The sequence below is a fragment of the Nymphaea colorata genome, chromosome 4 (assembly GCF_008831285.2).
Source record: "Nymphaea colorata isolate Beijing-Zhang1983 chromosome 4, ASM883128v2, whole genome shotgun sequence".
Classification (NCBI taxonomy): Eukaryota; Viridiplantae; Streptophyta; class Magnoliopsida; order Nymphaeales; family Nymphaeaceae; genus Nymphaea; species Nymphaea colorata.
The window spans coordinates 26,676,520-26,697,007 of record NC_045141.1 but is presented as its reverse complement, the minus strand read 5'-3'; the positions used below and the strand labels follow the sequence as shown (position 1 = coordinate 26,697,007).

Below are 20,488 nucleotides of genomic sequence, written 5' to 3'. Positions count from 1 at the left end.
GACAGAAACTGAGCAACCATTTGGCCGTAACCAGCCTGGTTCGGCACCCATTTGTCTGTATATGGGCCTGGTTGCAGAACCTGCTGTGGGTAAACCCTTTGTTTATAATAGTGGAGAGGAAGGCCTGTTACAGGACAAGACTGGGGCCAACTGGTCTCGGCTTCATTCTAGCATTATCTGACCAATCATCATATTCATTTGTTCCATTCTAAGTACATCAATCAGTGTGGAGTTGGTTCTACCGCCCCGGCCACAGAATTGCTAATGTATGATAATGATATGGGCTGCCAACTCCAAGCAATTAGTTTTGTCCTCGCGAAGAAGGGTCTGACAACATTGATTGAGCCCATCGCCCTGCAAGGTCGTCTTCTATTATTCTGTGGGGTCTGTTTCTGTTTTGGTCCAAGACATTTCTTATTTTTGGTGTAAAAGCAGCCTTGTTTCCATTTCATTTGGGTGGAAACTACCCACATCGAGGTGGCCTGGCTCGATTCGAAGGTTGGGCTTGTGCCAGCCCCGTTCTGTTTCTACCTGACTTTAATAAAAAAAATAAGTAAAACATTCATATTTAATATATAAATATAATATTTATAATAGGATGTATAAAATATAATAAATACAAATATATATTACATTATAGTGTTGTAGGACCGGTCCTCTCCTCGGCCACTCTTACTCATGAGGGCCTTGTCCAGTAAACGAGTGACCAGAATCACGATTTGCAAGTCATGGTGGCTGAAGTGACGAGGGTTCTAGAAATGAAAACCGTAATATAGGACTTCTTCCAATAACTAGCAACAAGCTGGAATAGCTCAGTTGGTTAGAGCGTGTGGCTGTTAACCACAAGGTCGGAGGTTCAAGCCCTCCTTCTAGCGGTAAAACACATCCCTTTTTCTTTTTCCACACTTGGGCCTCCCGAGCTTTCCCCCCAACCCCAAGTGCCAAAAACGCGGCACCAGTTTTCCAACCCACTATTCAAAGCGATTTACGTCTTAGGAACTAAAAAATGATTCTTGTAAATATATTTTCGTACGCTTGAGTAATAGTGTTTACAAACACGAAACAAGTTTTCCAATTCACGATTGAAGGTGACTTGAGCGTCTACAAACACGAAACAAGTTTTCCAATCCACGATTGGAGGTGACGTGAGCTTACGTCTTATGAACTGAAAATTAAATCGGTAGCAAAAATGATTCTTGTAATTATCTTTTCGCACGCTTGAATAATAGCGTCTACATATTCTCACTGCGATGACATTTCAGCATTCACCTTCAAATGTAGGTTCGTGTTTTTGACTCGGTTTACGCCTGCATTGTTATGCCCAACGGTATGGCAAATCAGCCGTATCAGCTGCAAGGGGAGCTAGAAATTCTGGTTAAGAGGTGCATGTTATAAAAATTTTTAAAATTTAAAGATATACTAATATGTTAATGAATAAAATTTTCTTCAAATATCAAGATGAAAATATGTTAAGATTTATATGGGCAATTATCCACAGGATGCGCACACCTGGGTGGATCAGCTCGCATGTATGCACACATCGGTTCCAATTTTTCCTTTCTGGGGAAACAATTACAATGTTTTTAAACTAACAAAAATTAGAAAATAGGAAGGCGTTCAAGTTTCGTATCGGCCGATCCAAATGGTCCGATCCAAGCCGACTCTGGGTCGAACCTGCCCGATCCAGTGTTCCGGGGAGGGCGTTTGGCATCCGTAAAGCGCCGTTGGGACGTTCTTGGAAGCGGGAGATGCTCACCAAAACGCGCAGTCCCGCTCGCTCAGAAGCCAGTGCTGCTCTGCTCCCGCAGGTAACCATCTCCTTCTCTCTCTTTTCACGGTTCGCCTTCGGCGGAGATTCTCCCTCTTCCGCCGTTCCTCCTCCTCCTCGTCTTCTTCATTTCTTTTCTTCTTCTTTGTTCATCCATTTTCTTTGCCAACTGGGGTTGCTATCGGCTCCACGTCGACTTATGCCTTCTGCTCTCCTCTTCTCTTCCATCTTCTGCCATAGAGACTTCGTATGCATTTTTTTTTTCCCGTGATTCCGTGGAAGAGCGGCTGCTGAAAGACCGTTTGTGCTTTCTTCTTTGATCGTGTTGTTGCACACCAAGTGTTTGTCAGAATATACCGTAAAACAAGTGCTTGTCATAATATCATTTTACAGTTGTTTCGTTTATGTGACCTGATAGAACCCATTGCTAGTACTTACAACTTGCAACGGCTGACCCTTCTCTATTTACTTCTACAGCTAGTGTAGGTGTCACTGAAGCGTCCAGGCCTACCCTTATTTTGTCTAGTCACTCGATCACATACTTCCTTCTTTTAGATAGTTCCTGAGGGCCTTCCTCATTGGGCTCTTTCTCTATGTGATTACAAACTGAAAGAAAGGAAAGTAAGGAACGCCATTAACAGATATGCATTTGAAACCTGTGTCCTCTTTCTCAAACTCCATAACAAATTCTGGGGGTATTCATGTGATTCAGTCTTCCAATATAATTCTGAAAGAATGAATCAGCATAAAGAGCAAAATATTAAAAAACTAACAAACCTCTTGTTTAACTCGTCATAAACCATAAGACAGACAAAAGAAGAGATACCGAAGGAAAGAAACAGTTTATGAGACAATCAACTATGACAGGCAAGACAATACTGCATGTCAACCCCATAAGCAGGAGCTTAAAATGTATCATTTGGCCTCGTTGGCACTTCAGGTTGTTTACAGACAAACCTTTTTCGTACAATTTTCTGTGCTCGTTAATCATTGATTGGACTAGCTTTAAGTTGACAAATGATTCCAAAAGAAATATGTAAAACATACCATGCCAGTGAAATGAATTTAATTTATACATCTGCCATATTGGCTGATGCACCATTTGTTTACGAAAATGTTGCAACTCCAGCACCAATACAACGTCACCAGAGCTGGATAACCAGTTCATCCAAAAATAACGGACATCAAGAAATATTCTTCCATACTAGAATACTAATAATACACATTGTAACCATAAGAAGGTAACCAAGTATTTGTAAGCATAGCTGCCTTTAATGGTGCTTTAGCTATTTGAATTGACTAAAAGCATTAATGCTGTATAATGTATATGACTTGAGTGTTTTTAAAATTTAAATTATATCTCTTGTAGTTTTTTGCTCATAGAACTTTGCTCATGTGAGGGGTGGAACAAGAGAGAGAAAAGGCAAAAAGAGTGCTTTTGGCTCTTTTTTTTTTTTTTTACATGTTTCAGATGGAGAGGAAATACTATGTTACTTACAAAGTATAGTGCTACCATTGACTAGTCCGATGGCTATGCCGGAACTGATTGCTTTTGCCTTCATCCATCCATTTGCAGAGATAGAGACAAAGAAAGAAGACAGAGAGAGAGAGTCAAAGAAAGAAGACAGAGAGAACTGGCTTGTTGCAGAGATCCTATACGCTTGAGGCTACCATCCTTCCATTCTTTTATATCTCAATGCAGATGCCAATCCACCAACTCCTACTATCATGGGGAGACCAGTGCCAGGCAACCACCTTTTCAACCCATGGAAGGTTTCGACATGGCCTCGTTCCTCCATCAAGGGTTCACCGGGATAACATCAATAGTTGTTGGGAAAACCATTCATGCTCTGGCTATCAGACGTTTCTTCAATTTACCTATGTTCCAATCCAATACATTGATAGATTTATATTGCAAGTGTGGGAATTTGAGTTATGCACAGAAAGTGTTCAACTTGATGCCTCAACGAAATGAGGCTACTTGGAACACTCTAATCTCGGGATATGTGAGATGTGACCGTGTTTGGGAAGCCATAGAAATTTTCTGCTTGATGCAAGCAAATGGGTTGAGAATGAATGGGTTTGTTCTGGCAAGCATACTCACAGCTTGCTCTAAGCTGTCGCTTGGTGATCATGGTTTGCAGTTACATTCTCTCGTGGTCAAAAGCGGGTTACTAGACGATGTTTTTGTTTCAACTGCACTTTTGTATCTCTATGCCACTTGCTGCACTTCAGTTTTGGTTGCAAGGCAGGTTTTTGATGAGATGTGTCATCGGAATGTAGTATCATGGACTGCGATGATGGTGGCGTGTGCAAGGCACAATGTGCCTGATCAAGAGATTGAGCTTTATCAAAAGATGAGATTGCAAGGCGTTGGTGCCAACCAGGGTGCTTTTGCAACAGTGATCAGTTCTTGTGGAACACTTGGGAACATGTTTTTAGGCGAACAAGTTATCGGTCATGCTCTAACTGCAGGATTTGGATCTGATGTTTCTGTTTGCAATGCCATGATTGCAATGTATGGAAACCTTGGTAGCATAGAGGATGCACGCTTGGTTTTTGATCATATGCCAGAGCGTGATGTTATCACATGGAATTCTTTGTTATCTGCCTATGCACAAAGTGGTATGTGCAATGAATGTTTTTTGTCTTTTACTGAGATGCGGCTGACCAATGCAATACCCAATTCAACTACGATATCTAGTGTCTTAACAGCATGCTCTACCGGCTTGGCCAACTTGAAATGGGGAATGGGAACTCATGGGCATGCTATCAAGGTGGGACTTGATTTCAGAGTTTCAGTTGGCAATGCTCTTCTTACTATGTATTCTGGTTCAGGTAGTCCTTCAGAGTCTAAGTTGATTTTTGTGTTAATGCTAGAAAGAGATTTAATTTCATGGAACTGCATGATTACATGCTATGTTCAGAACCATCAATTTGATGATGCATTAGCATTCTTCTCAGAGATGCTGAGTGCTCAGAGAAGAATGAACTATGTTACTTTCATGAATGTGTTGTCAGCATGTTCGAATCCTGACTATCTGGCTGGGGGGAAAATTATCCACTCTCTTCTGATATGTGCTGGTCTTCAGGATAACATCGTTTTGGGCAATGCATTAGTCACTATGTATGGAAAGTGTGGTGCGACCAAAGAAGCAAGTAATGTGTTACTGGCAATGGAGGAACCTAACACTATTTCGTGGAATGCCATGATTGGTGGGCATGCAGAGAATGAAGAAACAGAGGAAGCTATCAAAATCTTCAATATCATGAGGAAGAATGGTGGTCAAAGTAACTACATCACCTTAGTGAATGTGCTTTCTGCTTGCCTTCGAAAAGAACATTTACTTATGTGGGGGTTGGCAATCCATGCCCTTGTGCTATTCTCTGGATTTGAGATAGATGAGTTTGTGAAAAATGCACTGATTACTATGTATGCAAGGTGCGGTGGGCTTGAAGTAAGTAACATTCTTTTCAATGAATCAGCTACTAATGACATTGTCTCATGGAATGCAGTTATTGCTGCAAATGCTCGCCATGGACATGGTGAGGATGCTTTAACATTGTTCATGCAGATGCATCATGCTGGTCTCAAGTTGGATCGTTTTAGTTTTTCAGGTGGACTAGCAGGCAGTGCCAGCCTTGCCCTCATGGAGGTAGGCCAACAAATTCATGGCATTATCATAAAGCTTGGATTTGAATCAGACCAGCATGTTGTTGCGGCAGTTGTTGACATGTATGGTAAATGTGGTGAAATTGATGATGCAGTTAAAGCTTTTGACAAAACAAATAATCGATGCCCTTTGATATGGAATACATTGATATCAAGCTATGCGAGGCATGGATATGCTGGGAAAGCTAGGAAAGCCTTCCATGAAATGCTGCAAATAGGTGTTAAACCAGATTACGTCACTTTTGTTTCCCTTCTTTCTGCCTGCAACCATGTTGGACTGGTTGATGAGGGGCTCCAGTACTTCTCCTTAATGACAGAAGAGATGGGGATTGCACCAGTAATGGAGCATTATGTCTGCATGGTTGATCTGCTTGGACGTGCAGGAAGGCTATATGATGCAGAGCGGTTTATTAGTGAAATGCTTGTCCCCCCTGACATCCAAATCTGGCGAAGCCTGCTTGCGTCATGCCGAATTCATGGGAATTTGGAGATTGGAACACGTGCAGCAAAGCGGCTTCTGGAATTAGATCCTCTGGATGACTCTGCACACGTTCTTCTCTCTAATATGTATGCGGCAAAGGGTAGGTGGCAGCATGTTGAGAATGTGAGGAACCATATGAAATTCAATAATATAAAGAAGACACCCAGTTGCAGTTGGATCAAGGTGAAGAACAAAGTGAGTTCCTTTGGCACCGGGGATTGGACACATCCTCAGGCCGAGCAGATCTATGCAAAGCTTGGAACACTTTTGGATTTGGTTAAGGGAGTTGGTTACATTGCCAACACAAGCTTTGTGTTGCATGACATGGACGAAGAACAGAAGGAACAAAATCTTTGGCATCATAGTGAGAAGTTAGCGCTTGCTTTCGGGTTATTGAACTCACCTGCAGGATCTACTCTGAGAATTTTCAAGAACCTTCGCGTCTGTGGTGACTGTCATACTGTCTTCAAGTTGGTCAGTCAAGTCACTGGCTCCAGAATTGTGTTGAGGGATATGTATCGTTTCCATCATTTCAAAGATGGGGAATGTTCATGTTCAGATTATTGGTGACATGCTCCGTCTATAGATTTTTATCTGCATATATTAACTTTCCTTCCAGCACGTACATGTTCATCTGAAAGTATAAAAGAGTATACCCTGGAAGATGTTGTGTCATTAAAAAGATGGCTCAATTTTTTAGGTCATAGGGCATGTATGTGCCATGCTCATCTATATTACATTATGCAAATGAACTTTGGATTCTGATTTGCTATCTGACACAAGATCAGTCAGATGCAGTTGCTGCTTCATTTCTTGGAATCAACATCTAGAGATTCCGGACTAAGCATTATCAACGAGAGCAAACGCCCACTGGTTCTAATTAATGCTGCCTCGTACTAGCCCTATGCAAACAATTTCTGGACACAATTTGCAAGCACTTCCATTGGTTTCAGTTGTCTCTCTGAAAACCAATACAATCCACTAGGATGGAATTTGCTAAAAGATATAATGTGGGCCTGATCAAGACGCTGCCTCTCAGCTGCAGGGCGTGCTACCCTAATCAAGCATGTGCGCGTGACTATGTGATTCAATCGCGTGTGGTTTCCATTATATCCTCCAGGTAAGCCATGGAGAAATATCGAAAATACATGCTGGTCCTTTCCCTAGACTTGTGCATCTGACTTAGGCTGCGAAGGGATCGTGCCGTCCCTAGAAACACCACTTCCCGTCCAACTTGCACGTGTAAGCGAGCTGCCAGCGATCATCCTGATCCTGGATCCAACTCCCCGTAAGAATCATTGTTGCATTGCTTATAGGCAGGTGGTGCCTACCAGAAGGACCCTCGCATAACTAAGGCCAAGCCTTATCTTGGGCATTTCCAACTTGAATCCCGAACCCGAGGGCTTGGTTTCTCCCCTCTCCATCCGCCACTAGTTTAACGCTCTACGATGAGCCTGATCTTGATCTTCTTTCATTTGGTGCGCTGATGAGCTGAACTAACCCACCTTTCCTGCCTATTGGCTACTAATTAAACCATTCATCCTTCTTTTCTTTTGAAAAGCATATGGACAAAACCAATCACTTAGAGAAAGGTCTATTTCAGGCATCAAATTTTACGTTTTGTGATTTTATCAATCAAAATATGTGAGATAGGAACTATATTTGGTCTTTTTCCTGGGCAAAAGTCCCCACATCCTGTTACCTTTTAGAGTTATATATACGCTCTAAAGGTAGGTTATCAAAGCCCTGTCAAAATTTATAGTCACATTCATACGCTCTATCTTGATGTAGGTTACAATTTACGAAGGCATTTCAACGCCTCACACCTCCTTGGGCTTTGCTCACGACATTGGTCAAAGCTTTGTGAGTGCCTTGATTGTGGAACTCCCTCCAAATGCCAGCCATTCAAGCAGTAGGAGGAGGTGGCAGTGACGGGGCCTCATCCTTGAGTAAGTCCCGATCATCCCTTATTTAAGCGTGCAATTTCTCAGGAAGTTGGTCTATTTCTAGTTCTTAAAACCTCTTACTAACTGATTAAAAGAATGTGAAGAGCATACATTTTAGGTTTCAGTGCGTGCCATCTTCAGCGATGCGTGGCCTGTACATTGGCCCAATATCTGCCTCCATTTCTTGAGACCAACATGGCTGAACTAAGGTGCAACGGTCATTCGGATGCATTCAGGGCTGACCTAGCAACACCAGATCATGTGGCATAAATCTCATATCGAATGCCTCTTTGTGTGTCCCTATTGCTGTTGTGGTTTTGGTGGCTCTTCGCCACCTTCTATTGAATAAAAGAAAAAGAAAAAGGTTCATGGGGATGGGTCACGTATCGAACGTCCGGTACTACTGTTCCCGTTCCAAGCATGGCGCACAAACGCCGGAGGACTGGAAGTAACACAGGGAACAAATGCATTGTAAAAGAACGCAACAAGGCATGGTTTTCCGATCCACCCCACCCGTACGTAGAAGGCGCTAGGGCTTCAACTCAGCCACTGCGTTGTCTGGCACCCTCTCCCCCTCTCACGGCATTCCTCGTTGTCATCACAAGTTGTAGCCACCGAAAAGCTTCATCGGCATTGATTTCGCAGCTTCCCTCTCTCCTGCCTCTCTTTTTGGGTCACGAGGAAGCAACAGGAAGCCGAGGGCATCGGATAGGACTTGGAGTATGACTCAAAAGCCCCCTCTCTTTCGTCGCCAAGAGAGAGGGAGAGGGTATTTTTTCTTGTCTGTGATACAGAGGTCGTCGTATGTATTTTGAATGTTTTATCAATTTATATGTGAAATTTAGGTATATATATATATAGGAAAATTGAATCATGGCTTTATTTTTTCAGAGTCACCAGCCACTTAATCTATTTGGTCTAGTGCGATGAACAATTAAAAGAAAAATAATAAAACAAATGTGATGAACATTTTATCATTTCATATTAGTTTTTATATATATATATATTTATTTTTTTCTCAGTCATCCATGTACTTTAGATAGATGACATTGGTTAGAGAGTTGTGTGACCTTAGATAACTATGATCATCGTTCACTTAATCTATTCGGACTAGTACGATAGATTAAAAAAATAAGAAAAAAATGTGATGACATTTTATCATTTCATGTTAGTTTATATACTCAGTTGCTTTGGATAGATGATATTGGTTAGAGAGTTGTGTGATTTAGATAACTATAATTATCGTTCATCTGATTTAACATGATGAACAATTAATAAAAAAATGATAGATATTTTCATCATTTAATATTATTTTATAATTTTATTATTATTTTTCTCTAAATCATCCATTTGCTTTATATATATATATGTGTGTGTGTGTGTTAAACTTGTATAGTTCATGGTTTAACAATGAGGTTTTGTTAGACATTTTTTGTCCAAATTGTTAATATTTCAGAAAAATCACTTCAAATTTTTGGAAAAAAAAGAGAGATTAATAATAAGACAAGAAAAACTAGATAAAAGAATAAAAATAATGTAGTAATAATGATAAGAATGATATTAAATAATTAATTTAGGTTTAAATCAGAATGTACGATGTCACTAACCTTAAAAAAGACAAAAAAAAGGGGAAAAAAGACGGGAGAAAAAGGACGGGAAAAATCACAATCAATACATTTTTTATGTTTTTTTCCCCAAAAAAACAGGCTTTTTTGGGTTTTTTTTATTTTTGTATATTTTTCTCGTTAATATCACGATATTTGCAAAGATATCATAACGTGTAAACAAACATTGAACAAAATAAGTTGGAGATTTTGTCATTACATCCGTGCAAACAAACACTGAATAGAATTATAAGTTGTCCAACTTTTCCAAAAACAAGGAACGCTTGTTCCGACTAGCAAACGGTCTGTGCATGACAGTACCGTTCCCGCTTTCCCTCCCAGAAGATCTGGCAGTTTCCCGCCTTCATTCGTTTCAGGACGAAGTACGAAACGAGAGAGAGAGAGAGAGAGAGAGAGAGAGAGAGAGAGTCTGTGTGTCTGTGAGTGTGAGCGCGCCAAGGGCTTCCTTTCGAAGCCAACCCCAATATCATGAACCAGGTACGTTTGATCTCCTTCCTCCTTATCGGCCACACTCTTCCTCGATTTCATCATTTTTGATCTGCTTCCTCCTTATCGGTTCCATCTTCGTCGATTTCATCGTTTATATTGTTGCAAGTTCGTTTAATCATACACAAATTTGTGAAATGATCGCAAATTTGCAATCGCACAAACGAGAATCCGAACTGTTGATTTCCATCTCTGTTGATTGCATCGTTAATTTTGCCGCGTGATCGTTGATTTGATTGAACTATAGCTCTATCATAAAATTCGTGAAACGGTTTGCGAATATGTATGAGATCCTTCCTGTCGGTTTCCGTCTTCATAGATTTCTTCATTATTCTCTGCCGTTCTCTTGATCAAGAACTAGATCAAGTTCGCAAGGATCGCGATGGCACGACTCCTTCATGTCGTTTTGATCTTTATTTTATCTGTTTTTATCATATACTATCTCTGTCTTTCTTTTACACGTTTCTTTCTAAAAGAATTTTACAGTACTGGGATTCAGTTGGAAGCTGGATTCATGCAGTTTCTTTTAATTTTGAAATTTGCCTTATTAAAACAACAGGAGAAATTTAACATTATCCATAACTTCACTATAGCAAACTTCTTTTCATTTAGCATGTCTCTATGTGGGGGACTTCCTTTTATTTAGAATGTTTCTTTTTTCATTAGCTCTTGCAGGCTTCTCTTTTTCACTACTCCTTTTCTCCACCTTCCTTTTGGATAGTCTTTCTTCTCATCTTACGGCTGCTACCTGGGAAGAGCGATGGCCCTTGGCCTTTTGCTTGTACGTTCAAATGCCTGAATGGGGGTTCCTTTGTCTTAGTAGCGACCTACTTTCTTGCAAAGATGTAAGCGTGTAACATCCACCGACATTCTTTGTTATACTTCTCATTTGTGATTCGATTTGATTGAGGCATTCTATCATGATGCTCAGGATTTTGCGAGTGTGAGAGCTGAACATGCTTTCCGCTTTTGCTAATTAGAATATTTATTATATATGCTCCAAACGGACCAAACTGCTTTTTATTTACTTGGAATTTAATCAATATAAGTTTCAATTTTGGTTTTTTGTTTGATTGAATCTCTGATCATCAATGTCAACACTTTTACTTGAATTATGAGACATTCACCAAAACTTTCTTGCTTGACTTTTTTGGTTCACCATTATACTTTTTCATAAACGCATTCCTTTTCCAATTCAGTGGATCTAAATAACATGTCGATATCAATATGGAAATCAATTTCATGAATTGTCCACCTAAGAATTTATAATGCAACCTGATATATGGGCTTTACTCTTTGGTGTTTTTGACAAATATTGTCATGAAAATACAAAACCAGGATGCAACTTGAATATTCTCCCTTTTGTTTTCCCCGAAGCTTGAAATCTAATGAAATAGCCAAATAGGTATATGAGAAAATATTGTCCAAAAGCCGTGGAACTGATATTGCACTAGACTGTAGTTTGCGAATCTCATCCTCGGCAATCTTATCAGAGTGGCATCACTCTACCACATTGTTCATTTTCTATTCAAATTAACTACAAGCATAGGCACTAGCTTAAAAATTTCTGATATGTTTGATAGAAGGAAGAAAAAAGTTGATTCTCCTGCATGTGTTTTTGTTATGAATTGATGAATAACTGTCGCAGCTTGCAACATTGTGTCTTTTGTCACATAGGTCCAGGGTGTGGCAATATGTGTGTTTTTGTGTGTACGTGCTATCGATTCATCCAAAGTCCAAACAGTGTCAATCACATAAATTCAAAATCAAGTAAGCAACTAATCAAAGATTCAAAGGGAATGCAACATGAAATAATCAGCTATATGACTCATGAAGATGTTTGTCAGTTAACAAGTTATCAACAAAAACAAAGCAAAAACATAGAAGTGCGACAAACCAAAGATGATACGGAGAATTGTTCAAGAAAATGAAGTAATGAACTTACAGAGTCAACTCTTTTGCTGTTCCATCATTATAGTCGATGATTTCAATGTCATGTGTCATTTCCACTTTCTTGTGGCTCATGCCCCACCTCTGCTCATATATGGCTGTGTCGTTGCTTCAAAAGAAGGAATAGGATGAACAGATAAACCCATGTTAAGAGTGGTGGAAACTATGGCCCCCCTTAAAAGTAAACTCTTGTGTAGTTTTCACCCCCAAATTTTCGATAGCCTAGTTTTGCATGCAACTAAAACAATAAAACATGAACTTTTAAAAATGTAACTGTACGTACATATTACATGCCAATGTATGGCAAGACTAGTAACAAAACATGAACTTTTTTTTTTTTTTTTGCTGAGGAAGTCATAAGTTACATAGCCTAGATTCTCTGTCTGTATGCTGGTGAGCTTGTTCCTTTTTGGTTTATGCATTTGAGAATACATGCTATAATTTCCTTTATAGCAGGACGATGTGGCTGACAGAGATTACAGTCTAATAGCAATGGTTTGAAGCTTTGATGTTGTTGATCCATTTGTCGCCTACCATTTGAAATGATCTTCGCCTTTGATGTTTGCTTTACCAGATTACGGATGATACAATATGGTCAAATTGGTTATTTGTCATTCTTAAAAGTAACATCATGTCATCCTTAGGAATACTATCATCCTTTAAATTGGTTTTGCCTGAAAAATGTTATTCTCTCTTGAATATTGATAAGGAAAATATGTGATTTTTCACTGGTGGGAAAGTAAAATGAAACTGTCAACAAAACAGTGCCATTATTTACTGGGACGATATGTGGTAGCATTAAATGGACTATGGTGTTATGCCTTAGGAGTCTGAATTTGTGTGCATATGTGCTTCGGATTGAAGCTGAGAGACAGCTGGAGCAACATGAGGTCCGAGGCAGTGAGGGTCCTAGTTAGATGACATGAATATTGATGTTTTGAGCCAATTTGTTTTTGAAGGGCAATAGGTTCTCTAAGGAACAATTTCGAAGTAGGTGTCATGTTGACCTTCTATTCTCGATGCTTTTTTACAGCTTCGTGTATATGTTTCAAGCCGATTTTCCACTTTTTTCACAATTTTCTACATATTCAGAATATTTTTACAAGTAATTTGCATGACAATGAAAGCATACTTCTTTTAATGCTTGACTCATACTTGTTAAGATTGACAGGCACATTTTTCTGTGTTGTGTAGAAGAATTCTAGGAGCGGTGTGATAGAATAAATGAATGAGCGTGAAGGTATACATGGATTGAGTGCTTTTCTGTACATTTTTTCTTTCATAGTGTGACGATATGATGATGTATCCACATTTTTCACGCTCACGAGAAATTAGGGAAACAAAACAGCATTACAAATGATGATTTTAGTAGGCTGTATTTGTGGATCAAAAGAACTTTGCAGGCTCTATTTGAATGCATGACCCTTGCAATCATTGGCTGCTGTTGTTCTACGATGACAGCTAATGCAGTGCTACACTAACTGAAATGATTGGGGTGAGAAGTCAAATTAGCAGAGGCGCAAAAGATAACAATAAACATATATATAGAAATGGATGCAAAAACACATATATTGATTATAAAGAATGCACATATATATTTATTAGTCAGGGACTACTTAGCTGGCCAATTGATTAATCTGACGAACTAGTTGTTGGTCTGAAATGCAAGTTGGTCGATAACCATTCAGTCAGACTAGTCGAGATTTTGACAACTAAGGTGATAATTCACTTTATGTTGAATTACTGTGAAGTGGCAAATATAATAAAATTACAAGGGAGTTTAAGATTTTCTTTGATGGTATATTTCAGTAACTTATGCTGCCATGAGAACGGAATACTGCAATTAAGAAAAGTGAGATTTAGTTTACTATCATGCATTTCCTTTTAGCTTTGGTATTTCCAATTCATAGATGACTCATTTCATTTCGTTTTCTAAAAATACAGGAGAAATTATACTTTGTGAAGCAAGCTTTTGCAGTCAGACTCCATGCTTCAGGAAATATAAACTCTGAAAATTTTCAAGCTTCGGGATATATGAACTCTGAAATTAAGCTAAGTACTTTTCTTTCTTCCTGATTTGCTTACATTGTTTAAATATTCCCCATGTCCTATATCTGCAAGTTGTTCATTCGTACGCGTACCATGCTATTTTGTTTGATTTCCTTATCTTATGGTCACTGTAATTGCAAGGAATTGAATGAACTTCATGGATGTCATTTGGTTTCCAACATCACACCTTTATGTTGGTACCTTATAAGAGTCTAATCATATTGTTTTCATAAATGAGGAATCTGAGAAACCTGACATGAAAATGGTTGAATCTTGTTCATGGAATCGTTTGAAAAAATTCCTTAATTGGTTCATCGATTACCTTATTCTTAAAGTTCTTGAAGATGTTAAGGGACTTCTCAAAACCTAACGATGCATGGACGTTCTTCATCGTTCCAGTGCCTAGTAACGTTCTTTCCTGTCAGTAGTCATTTCAGTGCCGCAAGGAACCCGTTCTGGCCCACTGACCGGTAATGCCTCCTTACTGTTGCCAATAGCTATAAGAAAAGGAGCCATGCGGCCTTTAAGCAAATGCAAATTATGCAATGACCGCATGAGAATGCTACTTGGTGAAATATTTCAAGGGTAGAATTGTCATGGGATTTCTTCTAGCTTCTTTTATAGTAAGAAAGGGGTAATTGTTTCCTTTTTCCAGGTGACTCTACGCCGCTTTTATTAGTATGGTGCAGTATCATCTTTAATTTATCAGTACACTAACACGCTACTGCGTGTTTTGGTACTTTATCGAGCTTTTTCCCTCACCGAATGTCAGTAATCCTGCCCTACCTGGGTACATCTACTCAGCCTTTCAGGAAGCACTATGAGATCAACAAGTGACGAGATCAAGTCTACAGTCCAGAAAAGAGAAAAAAAGCCCTGTGAAATTGAACTTTTATGACGATTCATGAATTGCTATTCTAAATTCTAATATGTACCGTTCACGGTTTTACACGGTAACATGTACCATTCACGGTTTTACACGGTGCAGCAAAAAGCCTTTTAGTTTGGCTTTAGTTAAGTGATGTTGGGGATAGTTGCCTATTGCAATTTCTTTTCCCACAACTTTGACCTCTAAATAGCTTATAGGAGCATAGCATAGTTGGTTTAAAGGTTGCACAGACGATATGTTCTCAGTTGGATTTCCATGGATTTTTTTTTTTTTTAAACTGAAAACAAACACTCAAGCTAATGGGTTCTATTTGACCAACCAAGGCCTATGTCCAGGAGGAAAAGGGATGGCTTTGCCTACTGTATATCACCAATTCGACCCCTGAATGCAATACTTTTCCACAAGTAACCACAGCATCTATTATGATGAGCGGCACTAAGGTCTGGCTAATCTAAATACATTAATAAGGTTCAGTTGAATGTAGAGCACCCTAAAAAAAGAAGGTAAGAAAACTAATTGTATAATAATAAGGCTCAGTTGAATGTATTGGACCCAAAAAAAAAAAAACTCAACTATATTCTCACATTTTATATCCAGTCATCCCTAGTCTAAGCGTCTAACGTCGGCTGGACATGGAGTGTAGTTCCAACTCTACGAATCGTTCTAGTATCCATCCAAAGTCCGGCCAGGACACAAGCTGAACAAACTGTACGAGTAAGCTTAGTTCATTGAATAGTTCGAACTTGGCTCATGATGATCCTGAGTGAAGCTTGAGTCATAAAATGAGAAGTATACCCTTGTGCTTGTCCCATGTTTGATTAATATTGTAATCTAACCGTAGGTTCAATTGCAATTCGAGGCTGAGGCTTTGAGTGTGATTTAAGAATGCCAAGATAAGTACAATTAGTTTTGGAATATCAGATTAACTTTTATCTCATGAGTTTGTATGAACGCTTACATGAGATTAATTGATTTGACAAATAGAAGCATATTTTAGTAGACATCTAACAAGAACCGATAAGGTTGTTACTTGTTAGACAGACCTATTGTTGTGGAACGTCTTATTGATAGTTCCTTTAAACGGATGAGTCTAATCGTGCTAAGCTTGATAACTTGTTTACTCTTGGTTCGGTAATCCTGGTAAGTTGGTCCACGTTCGGTTTACTGACCTGTTGAGTCAAGTTGAGATGGAACTGAAACAATTCGAGTCGCGGAGCTATTTAATTCAATTGTCAGCTTAAATCAAAGCAAATTCATTTAAAGTCAAGGGCGGGCCCAAGCTACGGAGTTCAACCTACTTTGCGTGTGACTGACAGCACTCGTCTCAAACATCGGTACTCTCTGTCTTCCCCTATCGATTGTTAGGCACCTGGTTTGTCCCAACTTGCTCGGTAAATTTATTTTTTAGGACTAGGCCGCGGGTAGCATTTGGTTCGGTGCCTGTCATCAGAACGTTGCCGGTTAAGCCGTACATTTTAATAATGCAAACCTTTGCCTAGTTTTCTTCATGTTATTGTCCCCGAATAGTACTTTTTTTTATGTCCCCAATGTTGAATGCTCGGACAAAATATTGGCGAAATGACATACCTGTGGCGTTGTTACTTCGTTGGGAAGGGGGTGGGAAATTTTATTTGCATTGGAGGATGAAAGAGTTCTTTTCCTTTTCAGTAGGGAAGCATGTTTCTTGGAAGTTCTTTATATAGAACTTGCTTTCGTCGGGTCGCCTGAACACACAAATCAGGTTTTGAAAACCTGTTAAAAACCACGTTGTGATAACACGGTTTCCACAAAGTGCCATTTTTTTTTACGGTATCATCCAAAGACGATCTCAAACACTGGCTATACGTTAGTGATCATGCCGTGGGTTGCATGATACTCGGTTGCATGTGCAGTCAAGCGTCATGGTCTTCCTGACTCCCTGAGTCAACTCTATCCCTCTTCGATGTATGCATATCATGTGATTACCAAAGCACATTTATAAAGAGATATAAGAGCTAGAACGTCCACTCGGGTTGATGGATGATTAGCGTTTTGAGCTTTAATCATGTTGTGGGTTCTGTAATTTCACATTGATAACGTTTGGATGAGACCAACTAATGTGGATGATGTAGCCCCTTTCCGCATTGGGTTTCAGAAGACGCTTTTGTCGTGTTGAAGACCATCCACAGTTCCTTCCGTGCCTTCTTTTCTGGGTGCCATCTTCTTTATGTATCCCTTTTCCTCTTTTGCTAGGATTCTATCTCTTTATATTTCCTTTCAGTAATTATATTCGTTACTTTAGCTTAAGGTCCTCTTGTTTCTGCAATATTTTATAATTCTCCGTCTGTAAAGACTTGCAGATTTTGTGGTGTGCCGGTTGCTTCTTCTTCTCGTCCATTATGCAGACCCTTTTCGATACAAAACTTCATGTTACACATCATAGGAGGCGGCTCCAAATCTGAAATTCATCTTTCGTTAACCTTTCCCCCGTCGTGGTACTCACCTGATATGAACGGGTGGCCTATTTAACAAGTTCCTCATGTTACCAAGTTCTAGCAACTTACCAGCAACCTCCTGATGCACGCGAGTCCACGACACTCTCTCAATTCATATTTAGACAGATTGCTGGATATTCTTAGGTTTCCGATTACTTTGATCCCTTGACGATTCCTAAAAAAGTGGCTTGTTGAATTCATGATTGCCTGCAAGGCTGCAAAAATTTTTGGGCACATTTCATCGGGAAATTTAGGCCTTCTTTTTCGCCTAAAGCCTCAAAATGCAACTATTTTTCTACTGCCAAAATATCTTTGCGATGCACGGCCAAAATATCCTTATATCATATCATGGTACGATAACAAGTCTAAAGGAAATCTGTGCCATTTCGTGGCAGGTAACTAAATCATTCTAATATTCCTTACGGAAAACAAATGTTTTTAATTATTGTAGAACAATCTAAATGTCGAAACTACCCATTACCCCTGTTTTCCGCAGGTTAGTTTCAGTTCAATCAAGATTGTGAAACCTGGCCACTTCCCCTCACTTTTTTTCCTAAAGCCCTCTGTCATGCAATTGTTTTGGACCTCCATATTTAGTTTTTCTGCAAGGGCAAACACATGACTTTTACACGATTCTTATTTCTTTATCTGAATGAGGTTAATACCACTTTCTTGCTTGAGACAGTTTGTGGAGACATCAGGTTTGGATTTAGGGTGTACGAAAGGTTATCGCCCATGTCATAAAAAAATGTGAACAAGCTTACCCGTATCGTTGGTTCTACTGACGAATTTGAAAATACTATTTTTGGCAAAACTAACAAAATTTTGGTAATATATATATATATATATATATATATATATATATATATATATATATATATATATATATATATATGTGTGTGTGTGTGTGTGTGTGTGTGTGTGTGCGTGCGTGTGATTGGTGTCCATGCCCGAGTGTCAGGCGCGTGACCCAAAGAACATGTCTCAGCAATATCAGGTGCAGCACTTGAATCGTAAAATGAGGCAAAAAGCGCGCTTTTTGGCAGTAAGGAAATTTCTTGGATTTGCACAGACGCGTGCTGATCTATATGACGTTAAGCTTGTGTCCAATTTTTAAAAGCAAAATCTCAGACGATGGTATTTTAAGAACAAACTGATAAAAAGGGCTGGAAAGAAGCCTCACAAGAAGTGAGAAAGCTGCTGGCACCGCGTTCAAAAGCATGTGCTTATCAAAGAAAACTTTCATACGAAAAGCAGTTCACAAAATCTCGAAGCCCGTAGAAATGTGGTGTTGGTTTTATATTCTATTCTCACTCCTTTAAAATACTTTGTTTTTTTTCTCCTGTCATTTAATAGCAAACAAAATTTCAATAAATGTATGCTTCTAGACTGTGGAATTTTAGTGCTTGCTTACTCTGTCAGTGGCCCCATTCGTAGGGACCAGACCGGGTATTGCTCCTGATTGCAGTTGCAGGACTAATGAATCATATTAAAAGTTCTTTAATGGATCTGATATCTCTACTGTCAGCTGTTCTCCTTCAACCATTCAATCATTCTGAATGCCAAGTGATGGGGGTGTCGAAAAAATATAATAACATATTTACGTAGTTGTGCCCTTCCACCATGATCATGGATGGTGGAGATTTAGTTCTCCCGAGACGACCGTCAGTTTACTTAACCTACTAATCTTGTCCCTGTATTTGTCTGGCACAAACGCCTAGCCGGAAATGTGAACGGTCCCTGTAAGGATGCTATTTGTTGGAAAGTTGGTATATAATTTTTGGCTCTACCAGATCGGATTCTGATCCCATTTCCAATTTATTTCTATTCCGACTCTCAGCGGTTTGCATCCCTAAACTGCTTTTCCCCAACTTCTAAATTTTGATGTTGTCGTTGATCACTTACTCGTTAAGGAACCTTCTTTTGGGAACATACGGTAAAAGTTCAGACGTGGAGACAGGCTAAAATAGGCACGGCTGCAAGCCCAGCGGTTATATCATCAAAACCTTTTTCACTTTGGAAAAGTAGCTTCCACACTACATGGTTTTCATGGCTCTTTCTGTGCGTTGTACATCCCAAACTTTGTTTTCTGGATTGCAGTGGAAAATGATGGCAATTTCCTTTTTCCTCGAGTATCTTTTTCAGTGCAGACGAAAGTCAAATTCTTTTGAAATCAAACCGGAAAATTATTCTGTCTCCTGTTCTTGTGGTACTTCACCTTTATCAACTCTTCCTCTCTCTCTCTCTCTAACAACACGCACACAACGTGCAGTCCTTTCTGAGCTTTTTTGTTCCTCCAGTACAGAAAGGAAAAATCGATGCTCAGTTCTTGCGAAGTTTCAAGGGCAAATGCTGCATCTTGGATTTGAGTGGAAATTTACTGAATGAATAGTAACGTGGAAGAGGAGTTGTGGGTCGGCAATATGCAGAAGCGGCAGAATGCTGAATAAGCGACTGCCCTTGAGACTTGAACAAGGAAAATTGGTGACTAAGTCAAATGCAAATTGCTAACAAGCAGCAAGGACATAATTATATGCAACTGGTCTTTAAGGACAAACTTTTGAAAAGATCAATGCCTCACCTTTTACTGTTTAGTCTCAACAGTGACATGTTATCGTCCTTTTTTGTTGTTGTCAGTATTATGAGGGGAGAAGGAACCCCAAAAGTTTGCTTAAAATTTTTGCTACAAGCATGGAAAACTAAATTACATGGGATCCGTTGGCTTTCTTACCTTAAAAAAGAACTTTTGAGCTTTTCCCTGTTTTAACATTATGTTATTTTATGTTTAGTTTATTTTTTATGTCATAAAATTTCCAACGACGCATACTTAAATGCATCCAGTGTTAGCAAAAATGGATCTGTTATTCAACGAGAGCCACTGGAAAGTAGTTACCAGGACGCTATCAGGTGCCACAAGGTTGTGGCCCGCTTGGTGCGAAGCACCCCTAGCGCAAAAGGGTCGGACCAAGTCTGCTGTCTGCCTGGCCACGAATTGAATGCCCACACACAGGATTATGACTAGTTTCGTTGGTGCCGTCATTGATGAGGACGGCACCGACCTATGACGCCCTAACCAGTCATAGATTGCTGGTAGGCCCATTTGTCGTCAGAATATATTTACTGTTATTTGTCCGTATGTTAGCTTCC

The 20,488-nt window shown here is 39.4% G+C and overlaps 1 protein-coding gene and 1 non-coding gene across 2 annotated transcripts; both read left to right on the top strand.

Annotated features, from left to right (window-relative positions):
• The first annotated feature begins 801 nt into the window (after positions 1 to 801).
• TRNAN-GUU (transfer RNA asparagine (anticodon GUU)) lies at positions 802 to 875 on the top strand. The gene has a single exon. It is a non-coding gene; the product is annotated as a tRNA-Asn (tRNA).
• An 859-nt stretch (positions 876 to 1,734) lies between these two features.
• On the top strand, positions 1,735 to 14,996 carry LOC116252443 (pentatricopeptide repeat-containing protein At3g24000, mitochondrial). Its single transcript, XM_031626707.2, has 4 exons — positions 1,735 to 1,808; positions 3,345 to 7,042; positions 7,714 to 7,871; positions 13,874 to 14,996. Exon 2 carries the CDS (start codon positions 3,535 to 3,537, stop codon positions 6,490 to 6,492), a length of 2,958 nt encoding a protein of 985 aa, XP_031482567.1. The 5' UTR covers positions 1,735 to 1,808; positions 3,345 to 3,534; the 3' UTR covers positions 6,493 to 7,042; positions 7,714 to 7,871; positions 13,874 to 14,996.
• The last annotated feature ends 5,492 nt before the right edge of the window (positions 14,997 to 20,488 follow it).

What these genes read in the sequence shown, in the direction of transcription:
- LOC116252443 (XM_031626707.2), top strand. Translation starts at nt 3,535, where the DNA reads ATGGAAGGTTTCGACATGGCCTCGTTCCTCCATCAAGGGTTCACCGGG.